The sequence below is a fragment of the Scomber japonicus genome, chromosome 17, assembly GCF_027409825.1.
Source record: "Scomber japonicus isolate fScoJap1 chromosome 17, fScoJap1.pri, whole genome shotgun sequence".
Taxonomy (NCBI): Eukaryota; Metazoa; Chordata; class Actinopteri; order Scombriformes; family Scombridae; genus Scomber; species Scomber japonicus.
The window spans coordinates 28,668,604-28,695,161 of NC_070594.1; the positions used below are offsets into that span (position 1 = coordinate 28,668,604).

The 26,558-nt window shown below is 43.3% G+C and overlaps 1 protein-coding gene across 1 annotated transcript; it reads right to left on the reverse strand.

The window, feature by feature from the left end:
* On the reverse strand, positions 1 to 25,548 carry cep85l (centrosomal protein 85, like). Its single transcript, XM_053337360.1, has 12 exons — positions 25,275 to 25,548; positions 23,011 to 23,172; positions 21,990 to 22,867; positions 21,545 to 21,630; positions 20,582 to 20,699; positions 20,305 to 20,472; positions 19,504 to 19,656; positions 18,809 to 18,963; positions 9,197 to 9,314; positions 9,064 to 9,114; positions 7,221 to 7,401; positions 1 to 314 (listed from the first exon to the last, which is right to left on the reverse strand). The coding sequence occupies exons 1-12, from the start codon at positions 25,321 to 25,323 to the stop codon at positions 148 to 150; spliced, it is 2,286 nt and encodes a 761-aa protein (XP_053193335.1). The 5' UTR covers positions 25,324 to 25,548; the 3' UTR covers positions 1 to 147.
* Positions 25,549 to 26,558: the final 1,010 nt, after the last annotated feature.

Here is a 26,558-nt window from a genome sequence, read left to right on the forward strand (position 1 = left end):
TTGGTCTGAACCATAGAACTCTTAATATATGAATATCCTTTATGTGGTTATGAATGAAATGTATTAAGAAGTAAAAGAATTAAAACACGCACTATGTTAGAGCTTTGCTATCAGAGCTGGAAGATGGGGAGGGGGGAGGAGGAGGGGTCAGTGGGAGACACAGCTGTCAACCATGTAATGAGCGTAGCGGTCTGAGATACTTTTCCTCAGCTCATCGATGTCTCTCCTCAGCTGACCCACTTCTAGCAGCTTGAACTTCAGCTCTTCCTCCACCGCGTCCCTGGAGTCGCTCTCCTCTGCAGAAACGCTCAGCGCTGGACGGAAACAGGTAAGAGACAAATAAAGGAATGGTGAATGGTGGCATAAATAGCGTAGCTTCCCATTTTCGCTGTTCAAATGCAACTTAAAGTCCGTGTAAAGTAAGAATAAATATGTGTTCTGAGTTTGACATACCACAGAAAAGTGTGTTGTTAACCACCCTGCCAAATTTGAATGATTAAAAAAATCGCCAAATAAATGAAATTAGGCTTCAAAGTTGTGTAAAACTCAGCCTTTTTCTTTGCTACCAAACGCTGTGGGAGTGCCCGCCGAGTCCGCTGAAAGCCCGCCCCCTACCAAGTGTCATCTGTCAATCAAAGTCACCACCTCTACCAGAAACATGGATGCTACGTTTAAGAGCTTTCTGCTGCTAACTCAGCTGTTAGCTCGGCGGCTAGAGCTCAGCTGCTAACTCTGTGGTGATTGGTGACTTAGTAGGCGGGTCTAGCCTAGCTCCACAATTCAAATCTACACCGCGTTCCAAATTATTATGCAAATGATATTTTTCTCAGATTTTCCTAAATAGTCAATGAGAATGACAGTCAGTATAATTTTCAAGTCATCAACCGTTAGAATATAATTCGAATTTTATTGAACAAACGTCCCAATGATAATAGTATTTTTTTCAAAAATAAAAAACTCAAAATGCACTGTTCCAAATTATTATGCACAACACAGTTTCAAAACATTTTATAGGTTGTAAAGAACTGAAAATGGTCATTTGTTGAATTTGCAGCATTAGGAGGTCATAATTACTGAAATCAAAATCTATTTCAATAAAAAAAAGCATCTTAACAGGCCAAGTTACATGTTAACATAGGACCCCTTCTGTGATATCACCTTCACAATTCTTGCATTCATTGAACTTGTGAGTTTCTGGACAGTTTCTGCTTGAAACAGCAGATCAAGAGAGCAGCTGCTAAAATGCCATCATGAAGCAGCAAACAGGTATTTGAAGCTGCTGATGCCTCTGGAGTCCCACGAACCTCAAGGTGTAGGATCTTCCAGAGGCTTGCAGTTGTGCAAAAACCTACTATTCGGCCACCCTTAACCAATGCTCACAAGCAGAAACTGTTGCAGTGGGCCCAGAAATACATGAAGACTAATTTTCAAACAGTCTTGTTTACTGATGAGTGCCGTGCAACCCTGGATGGTCCAGATGGATGTAGTAGTGGATGGTTGGTGAATGGCCACCATGTCCCAACAAGGCTACGACGTCAACAAGGAGGTGGGGGAGTCATGTTTTGGGCCGGAATCATGGGGAGAGAGCGGGTGGGCCCCATTAGGGTCCCTGAAGGTGTGAAAATGACCTCGGCAAAGTTGGAAGAGTTTCTGACTGACCACTTTCTTCCATGGTACAAAAAGAAGAACCGTGCCTTCCATAGCAAAATCATCTTCATGCATGACAATGCACCATCTCATGCTGCAAAGAATACCTCTGTGTCACTGGCTGCTATGGGCATAAAAGGAGAGAAACTCATGGGGTTGTCCCCATCCTCCCCAGACCTCAACCCTATTGAGAACCTTTGGAGCATCCTCAAGCAAAAGATCTATGAGGGTGGGAGTCAGTTCACATCCAAACAGCTGCTCTGGGAGGCTATTCTGACATCCTGCAAAGACATTCAAGCAGAAACTGTCCAGAAACTCACAAGTTCAATGGATGCAAGAATTGTGAAGGTGATATCACAGAAGGGGTCCTATGTTAACATGTAACTTGGCCTGTTAAGATGCTTTTTTTATTGAAATAGATTTTGATTTCAGTAATTATGACCTCCTAATGCTGCAAATTCAACAAATGACCATTTTCAGTTCTTTACAACCTATAAAATGTTTTGAAACTGTGTTGTGCATAATAATTTGGAACAGTGCATTTTGAGTTTTTTATTTTTGAAAAAAATACTGTTATCATTGGGACGTTTGTTCAATAAAATTCGAATTATATTCTAACGGTTGATGACTTGAAAATTATACTGACTGTCATTCTCATTGACTATTTAGGAAAATCTGAGAAAAATATCATTTGCATAATAATTTGGAACGCGGTGTAAATGGTTGAAATGCTTTGTACAGCTTTTTTAGTACACATTTATAGTAATACATTTATAACCTATGTTAAATATCATTTTTGTATGGCGCTCTTATGTGGGGTATTACGTTTTTTTTTTTTTGTATACCTACGTGTATGCCATGCTACGTCAGTCCCAGTTGTGTGCAGTTGATGAAGAGGACGGATGAACAGAGCCGTGCTTTATTTGAAGGTTCTTGTAATAAATGGTTGCATTGTGTGAACACTCCGCTTGTACTTCTCCACGTCAAGTTAGTCCTGTGCGACAGTCAGCATACTTAACAGGTTATGGGCCCAGGGTCGAAGATAAGCGAGTGTGAAAATTTTAACGCGACGTATTACACGATAGCTAGCCAGCAAAGAAGCTGAGAAATTGGCGGGGTTGGAAGATGGCAAACCGAGCAACAGGAACCCCAGCACCGCAGCTTTTATTCGACGGATCTGAAGAGAAATATGACCTTTGGGAAATGAGGTTCCTAAGCTGTCTACACATTCTCAAGTTGAAGGAGACCATTTTACATGAACCCGCTCAGGCGAGTGATGAGGACGACCGGAAAAATGCAGACTGCTATGCCGAACTGGTAAGGCTAATAGACGATAAAAGCCTATCACTAATAAGGCACGAAGACGCTGATAATGGCAGGAAAGCCCTGAGCATACTTAAAGAACATTATTCAGGAAAAAGCAAGCCACGGATTATAAATATGTACACGTCATTAACAAAGCTGCGAGTGGCAGAAAACGAAACTGTTACAGACTTTTTAATAAGGGCAGAGAACATCATTACAGCGTTAAGAGATGCGGGAGAAACCATGAGTGATGGATTAATCGTAGCCATGATGCTAGGCGGGCTACCAGACTCGTTCAAGCCGCTAGCAGTCCATGTAACGCAGAATGAGGATAACGTTACGTTTTCAGACTTTAAAAGAAGGCTACGGGTCTATGAAGAGTCGGAGAAAATGAAAATGACAGAACAGACAGATAACGTGATGAAGACAGGGCGGAGGCCACAGCAAGCCACAAGGTAACAGAAAAGAAGAAGATGCCAACTTGACTTGTTATAAATGTGGAATAAAAGGACACAGGGCGAGAAAGTGTTACAAGAAAGTGTGGTGCAATTACTGTAGAAACAATACCCATGCTGAGTCACTATGTAAGAAAAAGGGGGGACAAGATGGCGCCAGAAAAGTTGCTGAGGAACAAGATGGCGGTGAAGGAGATCACCTCTTCATGGCCAAACATGTGAAAAGTGAAAGACCACCACTCAACGTGAAAACGAAAGGCATCATGGTGGACGCGGGGGCAACTTCCCACATTGTGAACGACATCAACAAGTTCCAGAACTTTGACAGCTCGTTCCAACCAGAGACCCACTGTGTGGAATTAGCCGATGGAAGCAAGTGCAGTGGAATGGCCCAACAGAGAGGAACGGCGGTGATCCATCTCCTAGACAACGCTGGACGGCAACACACAGCGCAGCTACGAGACACGACACGACACGACATCTTCTCAGTGGCAAGAGCGTCAAATGGAGGAGCTACAATCACTTTCAAAAAGGGGGACAGCCGCATGGTCACCAAGGGTGGTAGCAGGTTTGACATTCATGAAACTGGGAATTTGTATTACTTGCCAACTGTTGAAAAAGGTGTTGATCAGTGTAATGTATGTCATGATATACAGACGTGGCACCAAATACTGGGTCATTGTAATTTTGAGGATGTTAAAAGGTTACAAGGTGTTGTGAAGGGCATGGAGATTAAGGGAGGTACAGTTGGTTTGGATCAGTCATGTGATGTGTGTACACAAGGAAAGTTCACTCAGACAAGAAATAGGGAGCCAGATAAGAAAGCAAAGAAGCCCCTAGAACTAGTCCACACTGATTTAGCCGGGCCTATGCCCACACCAAGCAAAGAGGGACACAGATATGTGCAGTCCTTCACAGATGACTACTCAGGCACTATACTTGTGTACTTTCTAAAGTCCAAGAGTGATACGGTGCAGGCCACAGAAAGATTCTTAGCAGACATAGCGCCTTATGGAGAAATCAAGTGTATCCGTTCAGATAACGGCACTGAGTTTACAAGTCGAGACTTTCAGGCACTGTAAACAAAGAATAGGATTAGGCATGAGATGTCTGCTCCTTACTCACCACACCAAAATGGCACTGTGGAGAGAGGTTGGAGAACACTCTATGATATGAGCAGATGCCTACTGATAGAAAGCGGGCTGCCAGATGAGCTGTGGAACTACGCTGTGCAGACTTCAGCTTATGTGAGAAACAGGTGCTATAGTAGGCGCACAAAGAAAACGCCCTACGAGCTATTCACAGGCAAGGTACCAAACATATCCAAATTGCAAAAATTCGGATCAATGTGTTTTGCTTACAAGCAAGAGAAAAGCAAATTGGACTCTAGATGTGAGCAAGGCGTTTTCATAGGCTACGATAAAAACAGCCCAGCCTATCTAGTATACTATCCAGACACAAAGAGGGTCCAAAAGCATAGACTGGTGAAATTCACCACTAAAACAACCAAGGAAAGGGAAACACAAACATCTAACTCACACATAGAACATGGGGGTGTAAGTCCAAGGGTTGACAACAGTGAAGAGAGTGTTGTTGATGAAAATGTGGAAAATGTACCAGGTCAGGGTGATCAAAGTGGTATTACCGAGACTTCACCTGAAAAGACTGAGTACACACAGCCAGGTGAAGTCACAGAGACTGTGACCAAAAGGAAACCACCGAGAAATAGAAAGAAACCAGCTCATCTACAGGATTATGAGACTGAGGAGGAGGACAAACTGCACACATGCATGGACTTTTGTTACAGAGTGGTGTGTGACATACCTCAAACTTACCAGGACGCCATTGCATCAACCAAAGCGAGGCAGTGGACAAATGTCATGAAAGAGGAGATGCGATCTCTGGAGGAGAATGAGACCTTCAGCCTCACTCAGTTGCCACCAGGCAAACAGACAGTGGGGGGCAGATGGGTTTTTGCACTTAAGACTGAAATTGATGGGTCTGACAAATACAAGGCAAGATTCGTAGCAAAAGGCTACAGTCAGAAACAAGGCACTGATTATGAGGAGACTTTCTCACCCACAGCTGATATGACAAGTGTGAGAGTGGTCATGCAAAAGGCAGTGCAGGATGATCTAGTCTTACACCAGATGGACATTCAGACCGCTTATTTACATGCCCCAATTGACTGTGAAATTTATATGGAGCAACCTGAGGGTTATGAGAAAAGGTCAAAATCAGGTGAAAAACTAGTGTGCAAGTTACACAAATCTCTCTATGGTCTTAAACAGTCAGGGAGGAATTGGAATGCTATGTTGCATACATGTTTAGTTGAGAATGATTTTGTACAGAACCCAGCTGATACCTGTGTGTATACAAGAGAAAAACACAATGAGAAAGTAATCCTAATAATTTGGGTTGATGATCTGATCATAGCAGCTAATAACGAGAGTGTTCTGGGAAATGTAAAGAGGATGCTTACTGAAAGGTTCAAAATGAAAGACATGGGAAAGCTGAGTCATTTCTTGGGGATAGATTTTGAACAAGCAAATGGTGTAGTCAAAATGTCACAGGAGAGATATGTGAGAAAGATTCTAGATCGATTTGAAATGCAGGATTGCAAGTCTAGAGAAACACCATGTGAACCAAAACTTGAATACACAGAAGATGCTGAGAAAATGCAAGAGCCAAGAAAGTATAGGGAGGCAGTAGGTAGTTTAATTTACTTGTCCACATGCACCCGTCCAGACATAAGCTTTGTGGTCAGTAAACTCTCTCAGCACTTTGCTGAACCAACAGTAGAACACTGGAACACAGTAAAGCATGTGTTCAGGTACCTCAAGGGTACAACAGAACAGGGGCTATTCTTCAGGAGAAATGACACAGAAAAATTAGGTCTAAGGGTCTACTGTGATGCTGACTGGGCATCAGATTCAGCGGATAGACGAAATACATCAGGATATTGTGTCAGTTTAAATGAGGGAAGCTCTTTGATATCCTGGAAAACAAGAAAACAACCAACAGTAGTGTTATCGACTTGTGAGGCTGAATACATGTCCTTAGCATCAGCCGTACAGGAATGCATCTACTTAGAACAACTGCTCAGAGGTATAGACACTTACCAATATGCACAAACAAAGGTGTATGAAGACAATCAAGGTGCCATAGCACTAGCCAAAAATCCAGTTAACAGACAACGTTGCAAACACATTGATATTAAATATCATTTTGTCAGGGAGAATGTGAATAATGGAAAGTTTATTTTGGAATATTGTCCTACTGATCAAATGATTGCTGATGTTCTGACAAAGCCAGCTACTAAGCTAAAGTTGAAAAGGTTTGCAGGAGACATGTTTGGCACTTAGGAGTGCAAAGATTGTATTATACATTAAGATAATGAGGAAGCCTCATTCTGTTATTTTGTTTTCATGCAACCTAATGAGATAAGAGCGAGTGGGGGTGTTAAATATCATTTTTGTATGGCGCTCTTATGTGGGGTATTACAGGGTTTTTTTTTGTACACCTACGTGTATGCCATGCTACGTCAGTCCCAGTTGTGTGCAGTTGATGAAGAGGACGGATGAACAGAGTCGTGCTTTATTTGAAGGTTCTTGTAATAAATGGTTGCATTGTGTGAACACTCCGCTTGTACTTCTCCACGTCAAGTTAGTCCTGTGCGACAGTCAGCATACTTAACAACCTATTTAATGTGTTTAGAAAAAAATGTCTGAATTCACTTTACACAGTCTTTAAACAACAACCTTCGCCTATGTTCACAACCTTGCATAAAGAATGTGTGTGTTATCCACGTACATGTCATTCCCAGAAGCAGAGACAGGTTGAGCTCCTTTCCTTGTGCTCTTTGAGCCAGGATGCTGCAGAGACCCTGGAGGTCCAGGAGACACAGAGACATCTCTTTCACCAGCCGGTCCACTTCTGGCATCTCCACATGGGGAAGACAATGCAGCAACAACCTTTCCTCCAACTGCCGCTGCTTCTCAGGAGGGAAAATGAAGGTATATATTTCAGTTTTCTCATTTGCCACTATCACATCTGTGCCTATAAAACAAATTCCGAGCTCTCACTGATGCTGGTGTAGTAAAAAAGGAATAACAGGAAGTTATAGTCATAATTCACAGAAGGTATCAACGGGCTTATGAATACGATGGATAGCAGAAAGTATTCTGGACAATCCCTACAAATCATCCAAATATGCAGCAAAACTTCAATTTGGAAGGATGAAATGTGTAGCAGTAGTTTTTATAAGAAATAACAGTGGAACAAAATGTTTTCAGACAGAAATGATGGAAACGACTGAGGAGGAAACGGGGAATCGATTTTTATCAAGGAAGGAATGCAGGAGAAACAAATCTTTACTTCAGGACTTCAGTGCAAAACCAATTCCTTTTTGGTCCACTGTCAAACTTTTCACCAGTTTTTGAGATAAACACGTTTGACTAAAAATAAAACCTCCTTGGTAGAGGTAATAATAATTTTAGGAAGGAAGTGAAGACTCATAATGAATTTGTCTGTTGCATCTATAAAGGGGGACAACCTGTAAATGACCAAAAGCATTGTTCTACACGCTGATTTCTGGTTGTTTGTTCATGGGGTAATAATCTAAAAGTTAAAAGCCATAGATAAGTATAAATAGTTAATACAGCCTTTCTTAAAAAATCTGCAATGGGCCTTTATCACACTGGTGGAAAAAGTACTCAGATCCCTTCTTTAAATGAAAGTACCAATACAGCAATGTACTCCATTACAAGTACAGGTCCTATTTAGGAAAAACACAGGTACTGGCAGCAAAATGTAGTTAAAGTATTGCAGTGAAAGTACTGCAGTATTATTAGTGATGTAGTATGCAGTATTACAGTAAAAGTACTGCAGTATTATGAGTGATGTAGTATGCAGTATTACAGTAAAAGTACTGCAGTATTATAGTGATGTAGTATGCAGTATTACAGTAAAAGTACTGCAGTATTATGAGTGATGTAGTATGCAGTATTACAGTAAAAGTAGTGATATATTATTATATATGACATCATTAGATTATTAATAGTGAAGCATCAGTGTTAGAGCAGCATGTTACTGTTGTAGCTGCTGGAGGTGGAGCTAGTTACTTTTGATGTTATTGCCCCCCTGCCCCCCAAAAGCAGCATCTGAACCTGCCACTTTATTCAGTGAAAGAACTTTCAGAGAGTGGTGCCCCTTATAATTTTACAAGTGCATAATATTAATTTCCAAGTGTAGTGCTAACCCTTGTATTAACAATAAGTACAGGGTTATGTTCTCTTCTTAACTGGATCTATCAGTCATGTCCACAAACAGTAAAAGGTGTGGCACCTTTTTATTCTGTTACCCACTACTCTAGTCATTTTTCAACTATTACTTTCTCACTCTTACTTGCTATTTTAATGACTACTTTCATTCTACTTTAGTACTTGTCATTTATTTGATTACAGTTTTCAGCTACTAGACCTACTGATATACCAGAGCTCAAAAAAGCCAAATGTTACTGCCTTCAATGCTGCCATCTGCTGTGCATGTGACAATAAACATCTTTTAGCTGACCAGTGTTGTACTTTATTCTGTCTTTTAAGAACAGGAGGCTTAAGTTTGACAAACTGATGTGTGGATTTGTTAATAACCGTACCGTTAGCTGTGAAGTCAGTCGCTCAATCTGTTCTTTCTGGTGTTCAATCAGCTGTTGGGAAGAAGAGATAAGAGATAAGAGTTAATGCCTTATTGACTGCAGGTGTATGCGTGCTTGTGTTTAGATAGTTTACCCTGCTGCTGTGGTCATGGTGCTCCAGAAGTTGACTGTTTTCCGCTTCGAGATGCTTCAGGTCCAGCATGGGTAACCTCACTCCATCGTCTAAACACTGCTGCACCTTCTGTTGCAGGCTTTACCCAGACACACATGCACATACACAGAGCAAATGGTTAAAACCATGTAGGGCAATTTTGTCATCTAACATAAAAAATGCATGAGTTCAGACTGAATGCAAAATAATTTAAGGGGAAGTGCATCAACATATTAAACTGAGTTACACGCAAGGTTCACCATTTTTGTCTGTCTTAATAAAGTGAGGTGTCCATATGAACAATGAAATTGTGTTCATGTGGTTTAGTTTAAATTTAAGGGTTAAAATGTGAAAATAAACGTATGAATAATTTGTACACATTCTTTTTTTATGGACCCAGCATCAAATTTCTGCTTTTAATCCATTTTGAGAGAATATATTAGAGGATTATGGTAAAAAACTAGTTTGGCATGATCTTACATTATTATATACATTAAATAAAGATAATGGAATACAATTGTTCTAAATATTACATTTAATCTGAGGAATCATGTCAATTTAAAATCAAGTCATTATTAATATAAGTCCACTTAAATACACTGTAGGTGGATAACATATTGAATATGTATCATTCTTTTGTGGTTACACCATTTGACATTTTCAGGAGCATTCAGTCTTACTTTTGGTAAAAAAAATGGTGCAAATGTCATTTCAAATGATATAAAACCAACAAAAATACTAAATGTACATTTTAACAAACCTGATGCTGCTTTTAAAACTTTAGGTTATTTACATAACCCCGGTTCTCTGAGTAATATGAGTGAGATGTCTCACTATGGGATGCACGCCTCGCTGCAGCCCTCAGAAGCATTTATCTCATTACGCCAATCCTGATTGGCTGGTGAACGTGTCCGTCCGCCACAGGTAGTCCCACCTACCTTAAATAGCTCATGCGGACGGCACCACCCTCATTCAAGATAAGCACCTCTTCTCACTCGCCCAAGCAAGAAGGGTAGTCTGGTGAGACGTCTCACTCATATTACTCAGAGAACCGGGGTTATGTAAATAACCTACAGTTCTCTTTCATAATATTTCGTTCGATGTCTCACTATGGGATATGGTTGCTCCCGTATTGTCAGACAAGTTTATCGAGCGTCCACCAACCCACAGGGAAAAATGTACTCTGTTCCAATCAGGACAGCAAAACCGCGCGTGCCACGCACGGAGCGGAGACGTCCAGCATATAAAAACGGACAAAAGTGAGAGGCGAGGACCAACTCGCTGCAGCACAGATGTCCTGAACAGAAACTCCCCTGAATAAGGCCCAGGATGCGGCCAAGCCCCGAGTCGAGTGCGCCCGCAGACCCGCAGGTGTCTGCAAACCCTGACTCGTATAAGCCAAAGCAATCGCCTCCACGACCCAGTGGGACAGGCGCTGCTTTGTGACAGGTTTCCCCTTATGAGGATTAGCCCAGGAGACAAACAGCTGATCGCTCCTCCTGAAACCCTTAGTCCTGTCCATGTAAGTGCGCACCGCACGGACTGGACATAACGCATGTGACCGCTGCTCTCCAGGTGAGGCAGCAAAGGCCACAAGGTCAATAGGAGAACATGAGCCCACTACCTTAGGCACAAAGGCCGGGTTGGGCTTCAAAATCATCCTCACATCCCCCGGGAAAAGCTGAGTGCATGATGGATGCACCGAAAGCGCATGGATGTCACTAACCCGTTTAGCCGAAGCCAGAGCCAGTAACAACACTGTCTTGAGAGACAGGCGTTTCAAGCCTGCTCCCCCCAGCGGCTCAAAAGGAGGACCCTTGAGCCCCTCCAGAACCACCGCCAGATCCCATGGTGGCACCAGCGGTCTGGACACGGGGAGAAGCCTGCGCGCTCCCTTCATAAAACGGCAAACCAGCGGGTGCTGGCTCGCTGTTTGTTCCCCAAACCCCACGTGACAGGCGGCTATAGCTGCCAAGTACACTTTAACTGTGGAGAAGGCTTTTCGTTTGTCAATCAGGTCCTGTAAGAATGACAATATCACACCCACTGGACACTGAAAAGGAACATGGCCATTTCTGTGACACCAGTCCTCAAACACTCTCCACTTACAGTCATACAGAGACCTAGTGGAAGAGGCTCGAGCACTTTGTATAGTGGAAATCACACGCTGTGGGAGTCCCACAGCTGACAAATTGAACCACTCAGGGGCCAAACCCACAGCGCCAGGCGTTCTGGGTGTGGGTGGAAAACCGTACCCCCCCCCTGCGATAACAGGTCCCTGCGCAGCGGGAGCTGCCAAGGTTGCGCGCACAGCAACCGATATATCTCCGCCAGCCAATGCATCGCAGGCCAATGCGGAGCTATCAGAATCAGCGCGTGGCCGTGGTCCCTCACTCTGGATAGAGTGGGGGGTATCAGGGCCAGGGGAGGGAACGCGTAAAGAAGCTCGTGCGGCCAGATGTGCGCTACTGCGTCTATGCCGAGGGGAGCATCCAGGCTGCGCAGAGAGTAAAACAGCGCGCACCTGGACAACAGGTCCGCGCCCGTGTTCAGAGCTCCCGGGACGTGCGTCGCCCTCAGGGAGAGGAGACGACCGCAGCTCCACAGGATCAGTCTGCGTGCCAGCATGTGCAACTGACGAGAGCGCAACCCCCCTTGGCGGTTGATGTACGCTACCGTCGTCGTATTGTCCGTCCTCACCAGGACATGATGGCCCATGAGAGACGGAAGGAAGTGTTTCAGGGAGAGGAACACCGCTGAAAGTTCCAGAAAATTTATGCCCCTCACTGACCGGCCCTCGTGAATTCCGCCCCACCCTGTCAGGCTGGCGTCCGTAGTGACCACCTTCCTGGACAGGACAGAGCCCATGGGCACCCCGCGGGTCAGAAAAGACGGGGCTCGCCAGTGGCGCAGTGCCCTGACGCACCCCGGCGTAACCAACACTCTCCGTGCGCCATGACGCACAGGATCCAGCCCGCATGAGGCCACCCAGAGCTGGAATTCCCTCATGTGGAGGCGACCAAGACGAACCACGAGAATGGCTGACGCCATCAGTCCGAGTAATCGAAGACACAATCTGAATTGAACAGATTTGCCTGGATGGAAAAGCGCGAGACATGCTCCGAAAGCTCTCACTCGCTCCGCCGAGAGGCGCGCCGTGAAAATCACCGAGTCCAGGGATAATCCCAGAAAGATTATGTCCTGTGTCGGGCACAGCATGCTCTTTTTCGCGTTTATCACAAAACCCAGGTCTAATAGGTGCCGTGTGAGAATACGCGTATGCGCCATGGCCTCCTGCCTCGATTGTGCCAAAAGCAGCCAATCGTCCAGATATGTGGCCAAGCGAATGCCCTGCTGTCTCAGCGGGGCTATCGCCGCTTCCGTGCACCGGACGAACACCCTCGGGCTTAAAGACAGACCGAATGGGAGCACGCGGTACTCGTAGCACGTCCCCTGGAAAGCGAACCTCAGATACTTTCTGTGGGGAGGATATATTGGAATGTGGAAATACGCGTCTTTCAGATCGACATAAGTGAACCAATCGTTCTGTCGCACCAGGCGCAGCAGGAATGCGTGTGTGAGCATCCTGAACTTGTATTTCCTGAGAAATTTGTTCAGAGCACGTAGATCCAGGATAGGGCGAATACCACTCCCCCCCCGTTTTGGGACCAGAAAGTACCTGGAGTAAAAACCGCTCTGACACTGTGCGGGAGGAACGACACAGATTGCTCCTTTGTTTAACAGTGAGAGGATTTCCTCTTGTAAAACACGAGCTGACTCTCCCTGAGCCTGGGAGTGTATTATGCCGGCGAATCGAGGGGGAACAGCGGCAAACTGCAGCCTGTAACCCCTCGAAATCGTCTTCAACACCCAGGGTGAAGCTGCGAGCACAGCCCACCTCTCCCACCTGCGGCAGAGAGGTGAGACGCGCTGCAGCTCCTCCACCATGAGAGGTCCCAACCGCGGTGCGGTGGCGCCCTCTCGTGGTGGAAAACTGACATGGCCTCTGGGCGGTGCTGTGCACTTTGGCCCGGGAGGACAACGCAGTGACGGGGACCTCACTGCCCTCAGCAGCAGCCGGACAGCAGGTGCCACCACCGCGCTGTTTATTTTTATAGTTTTGGCTTTTATTCGCTGTGCCCTCGGCACTCGGCCTGGATGCGACAGCGGGACACATTTTATTTTCTTTATGAAAACTTGTGTGTGCGTGCGTGCTTGTGGACATGGGAGAGGGGCAACCGCTGAACCCTCTGCCGTCAGATGTCCGTCTCTCCCGGTCTGCTCTGGCACGGTCCGTGGCAGCTGGGAGATGGGGGCGTGGGGGGCCCCGGAGTGCACGCTCGGAAGCCAAACAGGTGGAGCTGGAGAACGGGGAACTTCCAGCTGCATCACCGGTGACGAGAGGGGCGGTCAGGCCGCTCTCTTCTTCTTCCTGGCCTGGTGGCTGGTAGCTTGTGCCGGCGGAGCTGTAGCTGGGGCCGAGGGCTTCTTGAACCAGCCGGGCCGCCCGGGCACGGGCGGCGGGGCGGGCTGAGGCTTCGGATGTTTCGGTATTTTGAACTGCGAAACCTGGGAGGCAGCCTGCGCGAAGGATTTACGCTGCGCAGGTGGAGAGGGAGCTGGGGGCTTGCGAGGGAGGCAGAGCTTGAGAGCTTCGTCTTCCTTCTTTTTGGCTTCACACCGTTGTTGCATCGATGCTAGGGCGGAACCAAAAATACCCTCCGGGACAATGGGCATGTCCAGGACGTCGTCCTTCTCTCTGTCTGACAGGCTGGCGAGGTTGAGCCACCGCGCTCGCTCCTGCAGAACCATGGTCCCCATCGCTCTTCCCGTGGCCTGGACTGCGCAGCGTTGGACACGGAGACACAGGTCGGTGATGACCGGTATCTCCTCCCACGCAGCTGGGTCCTGAGTTTGCGCAACATCCTCGCACAACTCAGCCTGGTAAGCCGTGAGCAGCGAGAGGACATTGAGCGCTCTGGCCGAGAGCGCCGCCGCCTTGTACGCTTTCTCAGTCAGGGCTGACTGAAAACGGTCGGACTTGGACGGCAGGCTGGGGCTCCGGGAGGACACCGCTGACAGCTGGGGGTGAAGGTGAGCTGCAACAAGTGGCTCCATCGGAGGCATGCGGAGCAGACCCAGGCTCTCCATCGCCTCACAGTCGAGGGACGAGGCCCCGGGAACCGGGCTCCGGCTGCTGTAGGGGCGGTCCTCCAGCAGCTCCGGGAAGACGGGGAGAAGTTGCTTCGTCGCGCTCTTGGCCAAGGGCAATTTCTTCCCCTCGTAGCGTGATCTGGTGGTCTCAGCTACGACAGCGGGCCAGGGGATGCCCAGCCGGGCAGCAGCGCGTTTGCATTCCGAGCGTCGAGCATGTCCGAGCTCATCTCCATCCCGAGAGTCGACGGAAGCCGCGGGCTTTGCAGCCCGAGCCGGCGTGATGAAGATGTCATCCTCTTCTTCATCCTCTGATATGAGGAGATCCAAGGCGCCATCATCATCTTCCCCATAGTCCAAATCCAGGACGTCTTCCTCCAGAGGGGGAACCGCGGCTAGCTCGAGCTGGGAGCCCCAGCTGTCGCTAGCCTCCGGTGTCGCCACCGCAGCGACCCCCACCTCCTCTCCGCCCTCGACGGCGGCGCCGTCGGAAGAGAGATAGGGGTCATGTCCAGACAGGCTAGCCTGGCGGGCTAGTCGTCTGCGGAGACTCTTGATGGTGAACACCGCACAGTGTTGACACGAGCCGGGGACCTCGATAGCCGCCCGGGCGTGTTCCAGCCCAAGACAGCACGAGCAGACCTGGTGTGGATCCATGCTCGATATCTTATTCCCGCAGCGACAGAGTCTGGCTCCGGAGTCTCCGTGCCCTCTGGTGTGAGGGGTTTTAGCCTCCATTCCGTGCGAGCTGGTGTGCAGGCAGGGAGCCGAGGCAGTTAGCTGGTGTGCTAACCGTGAAGAAGCCGAGAATTAGCTGGTGTGCTAATGCCCGGTGCTCGAGTAGCTGTGGTGGGGCGTCGAGAGCAGTGCTGACCAAGCCGTGGAGGGCAGGAAAGCACTGAGTTCGATCTGGTGTGACCGACGAAGCAGAAAAATGTAGCGCCCAGCGACAGAAGCTAAATAAGATCCGTCTATGGACAGTTAAGCTAGCTAGCCCTGGACGCGAGATATGCTCCGAGTGAGAAGAGGTGTTTGAATGAGGGTGGTGCCGTCCGCATGAGCTATTTAAGGTAGGTGGGACTACCTGTGGCGGACGGACACGTTCACCAGCCAATCAGGATTGGCGTAATGAGATAAATGCTTCTGAGGGCTGCAGCGAGGCGTGCATCCCATAGTGAGACATCGAACGAAATATTATGAAAGAGAACTATATTTTAGAATACTTTTGAGTTGTTCATCTAGCCAACCCTTATTTGTTACTGACCCACTTACATTGAAAGGATAGTTGTCAAAATCCACTGTCCTTTACTACACATCTCAGAATTTTATTTTTGGACTCCACATGAGTAACTTTGCATGATTCACAATAAAAAACAACAACAACCCTCTTATCTAGTAGAAACTAGCCAGTTATTCATCCACTTTTCCTGCTATCTCCAGGTTCACAGTTTTGCACTACATTCACCCTCTTTCTCCCCTGAGGGTTCTTTAAATATTTTAGAGAAACCAGAAAACTCAACAGGGCTGACATCTAAACTTCATCCTTTCATCTGACTCCCCTCTATCTGCTAATATCTACATTGAGTGGGAGGCTTGAACTGAGAGTCCAGGTTCAAGACCCCTGCTAGAAAAAATATTAGCACATACTTTCTGGTTGTGTTCAAAATTAACAGACTTTTCAGAAAACTCTTTTAAAATCATGTCACAGATACTGATACAGGTACAGATACTGCACTCTGTCCACTCATTTGGATGGCTTGTAGCAACTCATAATGTAATAATGGCTCATAATGTAATAACAGCTCATAATGTAATAAATTAAATGTAATAAAAGTTCATGATGTAATAATCGGCTCATAATGTAATAAAATCTTGAGCGCATAACGTAATAACGCCTTTGCGCATAATGTAATAATGTAACAATTTATTACATTATGAGCCCAACTATATAGCAACTCATAATGTAATAACAGCTCATAATGTAATAACAGCTCATAAAGTAATAATAGATTATATTGTGAAAAAAGTGTTGCATTATCATCATTTACCTCTGAAATAAAGGTACAAATAAAGCCACCATTCAGACCCTGACTCTGACCAACCTTCAAACCTTGACTCTGACCACCATTTCAAACCTGACTGTGACCAACATTCATACCCTGACTTTGACCAATTTTCAAACCCGGACTCTGATCATCACTCTGACCCTGACTCTAACCATCACTACAATGATCCTCATGATGACATGGTGTTAGGGTCACCATGTGATCTCCCACATGGTGACCTCAACACAGTCCATCAAACTGGCCCTGATATTGTTCCTTCTGTTCCTGATGATACCCTCTTGGTTGTTAGCCCTAACTTGCCTTTGCTGGTAGTGTCATCCATTATCCAGCATTGTCTGTTGATGGATATGACAATGCTGGGCACCTACAGAGTTTCCAACTTATTCAGAGAGCTAACCCGGCCATTCCTACCAAGAATTTATATACGTGGTTCTTTGGTTGAATGTTTAGATATTGAGATGGATGAAGACTGCTGTATAAATATTAGCAGGTTATATAAAGCAGCTGGACGCAATAGTGGCCTTGCAACCAACATCAGGCAGCTCTTCAGCCAAAATGCCAGGTGGTTTACTGCATGGATTGTGATTCGACACATATCCTCTGGATGGTTCCATATAACTGACATATATTGGAAGAAATAAAGTTTTGTTTTTTTTCTAAATCACCATTCACCTGATCAGCCCCTGATCTGTGTGATCAGGGGCATGAACAGTTCCTGACAAATGGAGCCCTGGATTAGATTTTTGTTGGCTAACTATAATTTCTGATTATGTATTATTTATGTGAATTGTTTAATTAAATCACGACTTTTTTTTTTTTTACTTGGGTATCCTGACAGGCTTCTAAATAAAGTTTGACAACAGTGAAGAGTTTCTAAATAAAGTGAATGTTGAATGAACATGCTGCTTGTATCATGTATTTAATGTAAGTAGCAGGAAATTGTTTAAAAGTGTTTATTGAATTGGCATTAAAGACCAGCAATAAAAAAAACAGCAACATTTTAACTCTAAGGTCGTCATCAGGCTGTGAAGGAAAGAGTGTTAACTTACTTATTTGAAAAGAACCATCTTAAATGTGTTTTTAAATGTAGAAGTTACTGTTTTCTGCATTTATTGTAGCAATAGAAAATGTTCTTAAACTACATGAACTACAGTCCCCTCCCTCTTCCCTTATCCACCCTATTACTGTAGTGCCACCTATGTACAAATCATAGACAAACACAGACCTCTGCCTGTAGGTGAATTCGAGTAGTCAATGTGCAGGTGTGGCCATTATGGACTTAATGCTCCACCACGTTTTTTACATACAGACAGACAATCACAGAGGTGAAAGCAAGTCCTTTCACCCTGCAGGAACGGCAACGGTAAAGAAATGGTCATAATGCAACACTTTTGTCACAGTTTAAGCCAGTGTTACATTATGAGCTGTTATTACATTATGAGTTGCTATATAGTTGGGCTCATAATGTAATAAATTGTTACATTATTACATTATGCGCAAAGGCGTTATTACGTTATGCGCTCAAGATTTTATTACATTATGAGCCAATTATTACATTATGAACTTTTATTACATTTAATTTATTACATTATGAGCTGTTATTACATTATGAGTTGCTACAGTCCTCTCATTTGCCTCTATCATTTCCTATAGATGCATCATGCTGCTGCACCATCTGCACACATTCTTATGACTTTGACTTTAACTTGTTAAAATGTATTTCACAGAATAAGCACTTTGTCGTTGTCTCCTACCTCATGACCACACTGTTGTTGCAGCATTTCTTTTCTATATTTTTGAAGTAGAAATTTCTTTCTTTGCATTCATTTGATTCCCAGTCAAGACACACTGGTAAGAATGGCTTTACATTAATTGTAATAATATGGACTTAAAAACTGTTATGAAATCCAAAATAATATATATTTTTTAAATGTGATTAAATGCATTTAACTGTTGAAATTCAGCTAGTCATCATGATTTTTAAAATAAATGGCAGCCCTAGTAATAACCTCTTGGCAGACGGATCTATCATCATTCCTTATACTGGAAAAATCTAACTCTCTTAGAGCGTTGACTAAGAAATTTTACATTACATGACAACTTACTGTATCGTCTCATGTTTGAATAAAGTACATATAGTTCAGTTTCTGCTTAGAACTGCACTTTTCCCTTCACTTGTATTCAGCTGTAGTGACTTCATGCACTTGAATTCATTAAGATGCTGAACATGTTTAATTATATATGCTAGCTACATGTGCTGTGAAGCTTGGGATGTGGGGTGGGTCTTCATGTACATTTGTAAAAGTAAATGCATTCATACATATATACATACTTCCATGAATAAATAATAGCAGCTTATCAATTGATTACATACCTGTGTACAGATGCGATCAGCTCTTTCTCTCTCTTGGCCTTCATCTCAATCTTGACGTCTTTTTCCTTCATCACGGCGCATCCTTCCTCTATGCTCTCCTCTAACTGGGACACCGTCTTTTCCAGCTCCTTCGCTTTCTGCTGCACCTCCTCCAGCTGAGCGCACACACACACAAACACACACCGAGTGAGTTAAATAAATCTAATAAGCACTACAACCACATGTGTTAAATGCATATCCACACAATCATCATACACACTAATAAATGCAAAAATGTGCTGGAGCCAAAATTATGATTTTGATGTTATGTTTTATTTTAATTAATGATGCATTAATGTAATGAAATATGAAGAATTGGCCCAAACTCATTACATAATATAGCTGCAATGGTCAGCTGCAGTTATGTTATTAGTCCCTCTTATAAAATATCCAAAAATAAAATGGATTTGACATCTTCGAGTAGCCTTTTGGTCAATTTGAGTCTGTCATCCAGTTGGGGAAAACAATATAGTGTACATGTTGTCATTTTATTAAAGCAATAGGGACATAGTGACATTTTCTGTGTACTTCGGTCAGTAGATAACAACCAAAATGTTGCATGCTGGAATGGACAGAGTCAGACTGAACTGCTTCTACTTCAAATGAAACCTTGCTTTTCAGAGTGTGAGTATGTTAACACAGGTGTGTATGTGTACCTGTTGGGCCTGGGTCTGCACCTCGTCCAGCGTTGGTAGGTCTGCCAGGTATTTCTCCAGTGTCTCTATGCGTCTCTGTTTTTCTTGGCTCTGTTCATTCTGTCTCTGGAACTTCTTCTTCAGACTGCTGATGTAACGATCCCTCGTCTTTATCTGTGGACAAAAAAAAAAAAATAGACCTCATATATCAAAAACCCATATTGTCATATACAACCTGCTGCTTTTCAACTCAAGATAAGCACATTATTAGTAAAATGCAAACCTCTGCTGTGCTGGGCTGGAGTGCAGAGTCAAGCCTTAGCCAGCACATGTATATGGAAAAGGTCTAATACTGTACTTTTAGAGCATTTTCAATTTGTTAAGCCTAACCAATAGGGGGCGCCACAATGTTTATCTGAAAATCTAATTAACAGAATTTCAACAAAATTAGTGGGCATGTTCTGGTAGGAAGTACTAACCAGAATCTGAAGTATCGTATTGATCAGTGAAAGTGGGCCTGGCCTGAACATCAACAAAGAGTTTAGTTCAAATGTAACAAAGGGGTACAATACAAATCAACCAGAAGTTCAAGTGACTTTCTAACTTGAAGCCTGCTCGTTTATGCTCCTGACTTTTATTTTGACAGCCTGAGCTGCTTCCTTTTGTTAAGCACAAAAAAAGTTTGAACCAACAAATTGAGGCAATGTCCTGTGTTTTAGTTCCAGTGGTTGTTTGTAGCAAAAGATAGAGTAGTTGTTCTATTAAGCATTTTTTTCCCTTTCTTTGGCTTAATGATAGAACTCTTATAATAATATACTGTACCTTTTCCTCCAGTTTTCTGATGTCCTCTGTATACTTTTGTGTGACTTGCTTTAAGAACTCGTTCAAATGGAGTACTTCCAGTTCGGCCAGTGCCAGCTTCCTAACAAGGTCTTCATCACAGAACAGCCTATCAGATGGCTGTTTGCATGGTATTCCCATCGCTGACTCCTATTGGACACCAGAACTTGTGTTTTGACTTTTATCATGAACATACTTAGTGTAATCAAATTATGAATTTGAATTGTCATTCTTCACAGACACAGGCAGCATGCGTTACCTTTGTATTGAGGATGTGTGGCTCATCAAACCAGCCTCTCTGGCTCTGCAGGACCTGCTGCGCTCTGAGCTCGTTCTCTCTAATCCGGACATGGAGCTGCAGGATCTGCTGCTTTTGTCTGGAAGACAGAATCATTTACCGCTTACAAATGTAATAGGTACACACTAATATAAGATGAGGTTTTTTTCTGACATTGTAAGATGCTGCTCAGGTTGCAAATCAAACTTATAGCATGATTAATCGATCAGTGTCACCTAAATAAGACAGATCCTTATAATAATAATAATAATGATGATAGTAATTATTATAATCATCATAATATTCCCAATGATTATAAATGCACTTATTATCATTATGACTACCCCACTGATAGTTGTATGCGTGATGGCATAAATAATCACCATAATTTTTACACCTTTTTATATTAATAATAGCATTAACTGTTAATTAAAACTTTTACACAAAAGTGATACAATCCAAAATAAAAAAGACTACAATCTGAAGACAGGAAGTATGGTAGAATTCCTTATTGTTATTATTAGTGATTTCTCTCTACTATGTTGAAGTTAGTTTACAAAAAGATTTATTATTTTGTTCAAACTTCTTGTATTTCAACTGTTCAAGGGGAATTATTGGAGTTATTCATGCAATAATGTTATTTAACTGACTTTGGAGGGTTTGTGGGTTATTCAGTGTCTGCACGTTGTTGCTTGGTTGTTTGCATATCTTTCTGTTAACTGTTGATGTTCTCAAAAGGGTTTATTATTATTGTTATTTGTCTCAAGCTCAAATTGTTATGAGCTGGAATAAGTGAAAATCTTGGCACAATAACTGGAAATGATGTGATGATTATTTCAGGGCCGATACCGATACCGATAATTGGCAAGTCAAAGAGGCAGATAACATTTTGAGCCACTGTGTGTGTATGTGTATGTGTGTGTGTATGTGTGTTTCTTGCAGTACCGATCTATCTCCAGTTCTCTCTGTCTCAGCAGTCCCTCTTTAACTTTCACCAGAGTGTTGACAGGAAGGGAGGTCCCCATCAGCATCTGGAAACACACACATATAGGTCAATGAACACATGCAGTTCAGTGCATAATGTGATGACATCAGTATCTGAGGAATAAAGATATGTGTCAACATAAGTACATACTACCTTGGATGCAAAATACTAAGAAATGTTCTTAATCGGTAGGTCATTGTTCTTAAGTCAGGTGAATTGTGCTTGTTAAACATATAGATGTCTAAAGATGTACCCCTTTCCTCCATCCCTTACCCCTTTCTTCCCCTCCAACCTTCGAGCACTAACTAATCACTTTAATTTCCCCTTTCCTCTCTCGCTCTTTCACTTCTTTCTTTCTACAACCTCATTTCTTTTGTCATCTTATTGTTATAATACAACCCTCACCGGATTGATTCCTGGTTCCCGCTGATGTCCCTGCTGCTGCCGTGGCAACAGCCCATCTCCACCACAGACCTTTGTCTCAGTGTCACCGATCTGACCGAGTTCCCCTCCGCGTTCTACTTTGGGGCTGTACTCCATTTGCTCCGTCAGCCACATCTGGGTTCGGACTGCAGACTGAATCGGAGAGTCTCTATCGGTCTGATGACCCAGCGTTGAATCTGCTTGCTTGGGTAAGCTGAGACTTCCCCAAGGCAGTTTAGTTTCTGGTAACGCACTATAGCTCATGTTCAGACTGTTGTGTTTTACAGGTGAGGACAGAGTGGAAGACAGGGATAGGTCTGTTTCCAAACCAGGTGATCTAATGCTGTGATTGTTCCAGTAGCAGGGACCGGCACCTGGTGAGCGCTGTAGCAAACTATGGCTGAGCATGGAGGATGATAACGGTAAATAAAGACCCGTGTTTGTGTTTGAACCACGGGGTTCCTTTCTGTAGCCGTATAGCACACCTCTGTCCAGGGAGCCTTGTGAATTCAGGTTGTACTGATAGGCCGATGTCCTAGTGGAGCTCTTATCAGCCCCAGATGACAACTTGGTAAGAGAGGACCACCTACGAATGGGCTGGTGCTGGTGATCCTTCATGTCCAGACTGCTTGGTGCATATTGGGGAGACATGGTTGGCGTAAGTAGTTGGCAAGACCTGCTCCAGCGACCTGTGCTGCTGCTGGGTGAGGCTGGCATTTTGAGGCAACTGTGGGGTAAAGCGGAGGGGGATGGCATGACGTGGACGATGGGAATACCACTCCCGAACCCTTCGTCTTGGCCCAAGTGATGCTGGGACAGTGGATGGAAAGATGAAGGTGTGGTACTGGAACTGGAGTCGTCTGTAGGAAAACGTACAGGGCCAATAAGAATAAGACATTTAAACAATCGCATCATATAAACTGACAATTAATTCCACCACTCTTACCTTTGATTTGACAAAGAAAACCTGCTGGTTGGAACTTTCTGAAAGAGAAAAACATACCTTCCACGCTATCGGAGCAGTAAGTGCCGATGCCGGTGTCACCACTGTCAGAAACTGTGCTGTGTCGGCGAACACCGATACTGCTCTCAGGGCCTGGAGGGTTGCTGAGCCAGGCTGACTCATGGCCAGGGACCCATCCTGGAGAGCTACCACTGCTGGTGCCTGAAACAATTTTAAAAAGGCTTTAAGTACATATGAACTCATGTACAATGACTAGGTATCGTTTAAAAAGTACAATACCAGTACCAATCCAAGTACTCTTTAAAGTGACTCTGATACCAATTGAGTACTTCATTCAATACCCATTCCACATTTAGGTCTCTGTCTTTTATTTGGTGTAACAGGCATGTAGACACACTTTAGAGCAGGGGTGTCAATCATGTGGCCCGTGGGCCAGAACCGGCCCGCCAAGGGGTGCAATCCGACCCACTTTCCTTCCTGTGTTCTTTTCCTTCCTTCCATCTGTCCTTCCTACCTTCCTATTTTCCTTTCTTCATTCCTTCCTTCCTTTCATCTGTCCTTCCTACCTTCCATATGTCCTTCCTCCCTTTCTTCCTTCTGTCCTTCCTTCCATCTGTCCTTCCTCCCTTTCTTCCTTCTGTCCTTCCTTCCTTCCTTCCATCTGTCCTTCCTCCCTTTCTTCCCTCGTTCCCTTTGCCTGTCTTTCCTTCCTTCCCTTCTTATTTCCTTCCTTTCTTCCTTCTTTCCCTCCATCTTTTTAATAATCCGGCCCACATGAGATGAAATTGGTCTATGTGGCCCTTGACTGAAAATGAGTTTGACACCTCTGCTTTAGAGCATTTAGGTGGCATCTTGGCTGCTGAACTGCTAAGCGTGCTAACTCCAATTCATCACAACTCCAACCTCCACAGACAGGTTGTAGCTGCTGTGGCAGTGGGCCAATCACATGTCGCATTAAATGAAGGGGTTAGGGTTGCGTTGATTGGCTGTGAGCAACTTTCGATACTACTTGGTATTGATTTTTTGGGTCGAAACCATAAAGGTATCGAGTACTGATTGATACCTAGCCCTAAATATTATAGTATGTTCATGGGGCTGTTTGTGTTTAGTCTGAAATCTATTAATCTTCTGGAAAGAGAAATTCAATATGAATATAGATATTATAAAACATATAATATTCTTACAATTAATTTTCCAAGAAGTTAATGTTATCTTTACATGCCACATAGTCTGATACTCTTTCTGGACCTAATGAATGAATCTAGCTTTTTTTTTAAACAAGTCATAATAATTGAATTCATTATATTATAACTGTGATAGTCTTGTTTTACTTAATTTATTCATCTGTCTTTTATTCTATGTTTTAGCCTGTTTTACTACGTGGACTATTCTTTTTATTATTTTCCTCTTATCTTTTCCCTTTTAATACCCGTCCTCACATTACACACCTTATTCAATAATTACGTTATTTCAGTATTTCTTTATTATATTTGATCAATCTTTTATTTTATTTGTGTATTCTTAATTTCATCCTACCACTGCAGATTCATGAGAGTTCTGATAGTTTCCTCACTTCCTGTTTTATCGAGTATTTTATATCTGTTTTGTCTTGTTTGTTTGTTTTTTGACTATGTAAAGCACTCCATTACCATGTATGAAAAGTGCCATACAAATAAAGTTTGATTCATTTATTGATTGATGATTTAAAAAAAAGTATATTACAGCTGTTCATGTAGAGCTGCAGAATATATCTTGCATACATAAAGTTAGGCAGAATGGCTACTCATTGATGATACAGTGTAACAATAATGTCCCAGTGTTTGTTGATGATGTCTTCATCATACTAATATAGGATACAATACAAAGATAACGATAACGATACATATTCTCAAATATTATTAAAACGTGGAAGTAGCCATTTAAAACTAAGAACAGTAGGTTACTCCCATCACATATCACTTTGATTATTTCCTGATTTAACACACATTAGCTCTACTGTGCTCAGCTGGGTGATCTTGTTTATGCAGCTTACCGCAATCTCTGATCTTTTATTTTATTATTAATTTTAATTTAAACAATGGCTGAATTACAATCTAAGTCGATACGAAACTAAACGATCACAAACGTTTTGTAATCCTCTGCGTGTGTTCATATACAGTATCAGTCCTGTCTATCCGTATCAGTGTGTGCTATAGCTGCCCTACTTTGGCCTTCAAAAAACGCAATCTTGGCTCAAGCTGCTCTCACATCATCCCTGAGTCTCATCCTCCTCTGTTTTATATCACCGAACGCTTCAATCTCACCTGTTTTAGAAGGTTCGTATCCATGTTCAAAATCACCTCTGGTCCACATTTTTGGATGTTTGTAGGCTTTAAACAACAGCCGGAAAACAGCAATCCGATCAGAGAGGGGGGAAAAAACCAAACAAACCCGGAGTGTTTATATATAATAAACGCGGGTAGACCACTAGATCGTTTCACGACATTATAACGCAAGTACTACACATCCAAACGATTATTCACAATGTCTTAAATCTTCTCAACATGAAGTGATAACGGTTTTCTTTCCATAAATGCAGTCGCCGGAACGTCCTAAGCTGAGTGGAAGTGATCTCAGCAAACTCCTCCTCCACAGCTCAGAGTCAGTCTCCTCTGTTCCATCTCACTGAGTCTAACGCTCATTTACATTCACACATGTCAGGCATCTGCAGCACAAACGTTGATATTGATATGTTGTTGATATTTATATCTATCTATCTATCTATCTATCTATCTATCTATCTATCTATCTATCTATATATATATATATATATATATGTATATAAAAAAAATCTTATGTATGAAAGATTTTGATGCATAGTTACACTTCAGCCACCACTAGTGTGTCATCCCATACACTACCACTAAACCTGCAGTAATGTTTTTGGTTGTAGATCAGTTGATTTATGTTATTATAATGTAATGTTATCATTTGGTGAAAGAGAAAATTAAGTTACATTTTTCTTATGCCTAAAGAGAAATGAAAGAAATTAGGAAAAAAATCCTGACTGAGTTTATCATAATTCATGCATGAAAAGGTTAAGAGAAGGTGAGAATGCACTGTATGTGCCCTTTTTTTTCTTTTCGCCCCTGCCCTTCAAAAAGTATGTGCACGCCACTGCTATACGGTATATAGTTTTGTGTGAATGTTACTGCATTCTATTTTTATTTAATAATTTCAGGTCTTCTAAATGTTAATGTTTGCACATAGGCTATTGGCTTGTTTGTTAAATTATAGCACACTTGAATTACCGGTAACCTATTTATTTATTTTGTGTGAATGCTATGGCATATAATTTCATCCACTGGGCATATTAGTTATGTAAACACACCTGCAGTAGCATGTAGGCTATCCTGATCAATTTTCATGCATGAATCCTTGTGGTTGCAGCCTATACATACACCCCCAACCTTAAAGTTCAAACTTGGCCTATGGGTGGGACGTGAGGTCACCAGGTTAAGGTGAAGTTTAGGTTTATAACAACTTCTTCAGCAGAGAGCCAACAACACAGGTCACCATTTCTGACGGTCACAGATTTTGGTGTAACA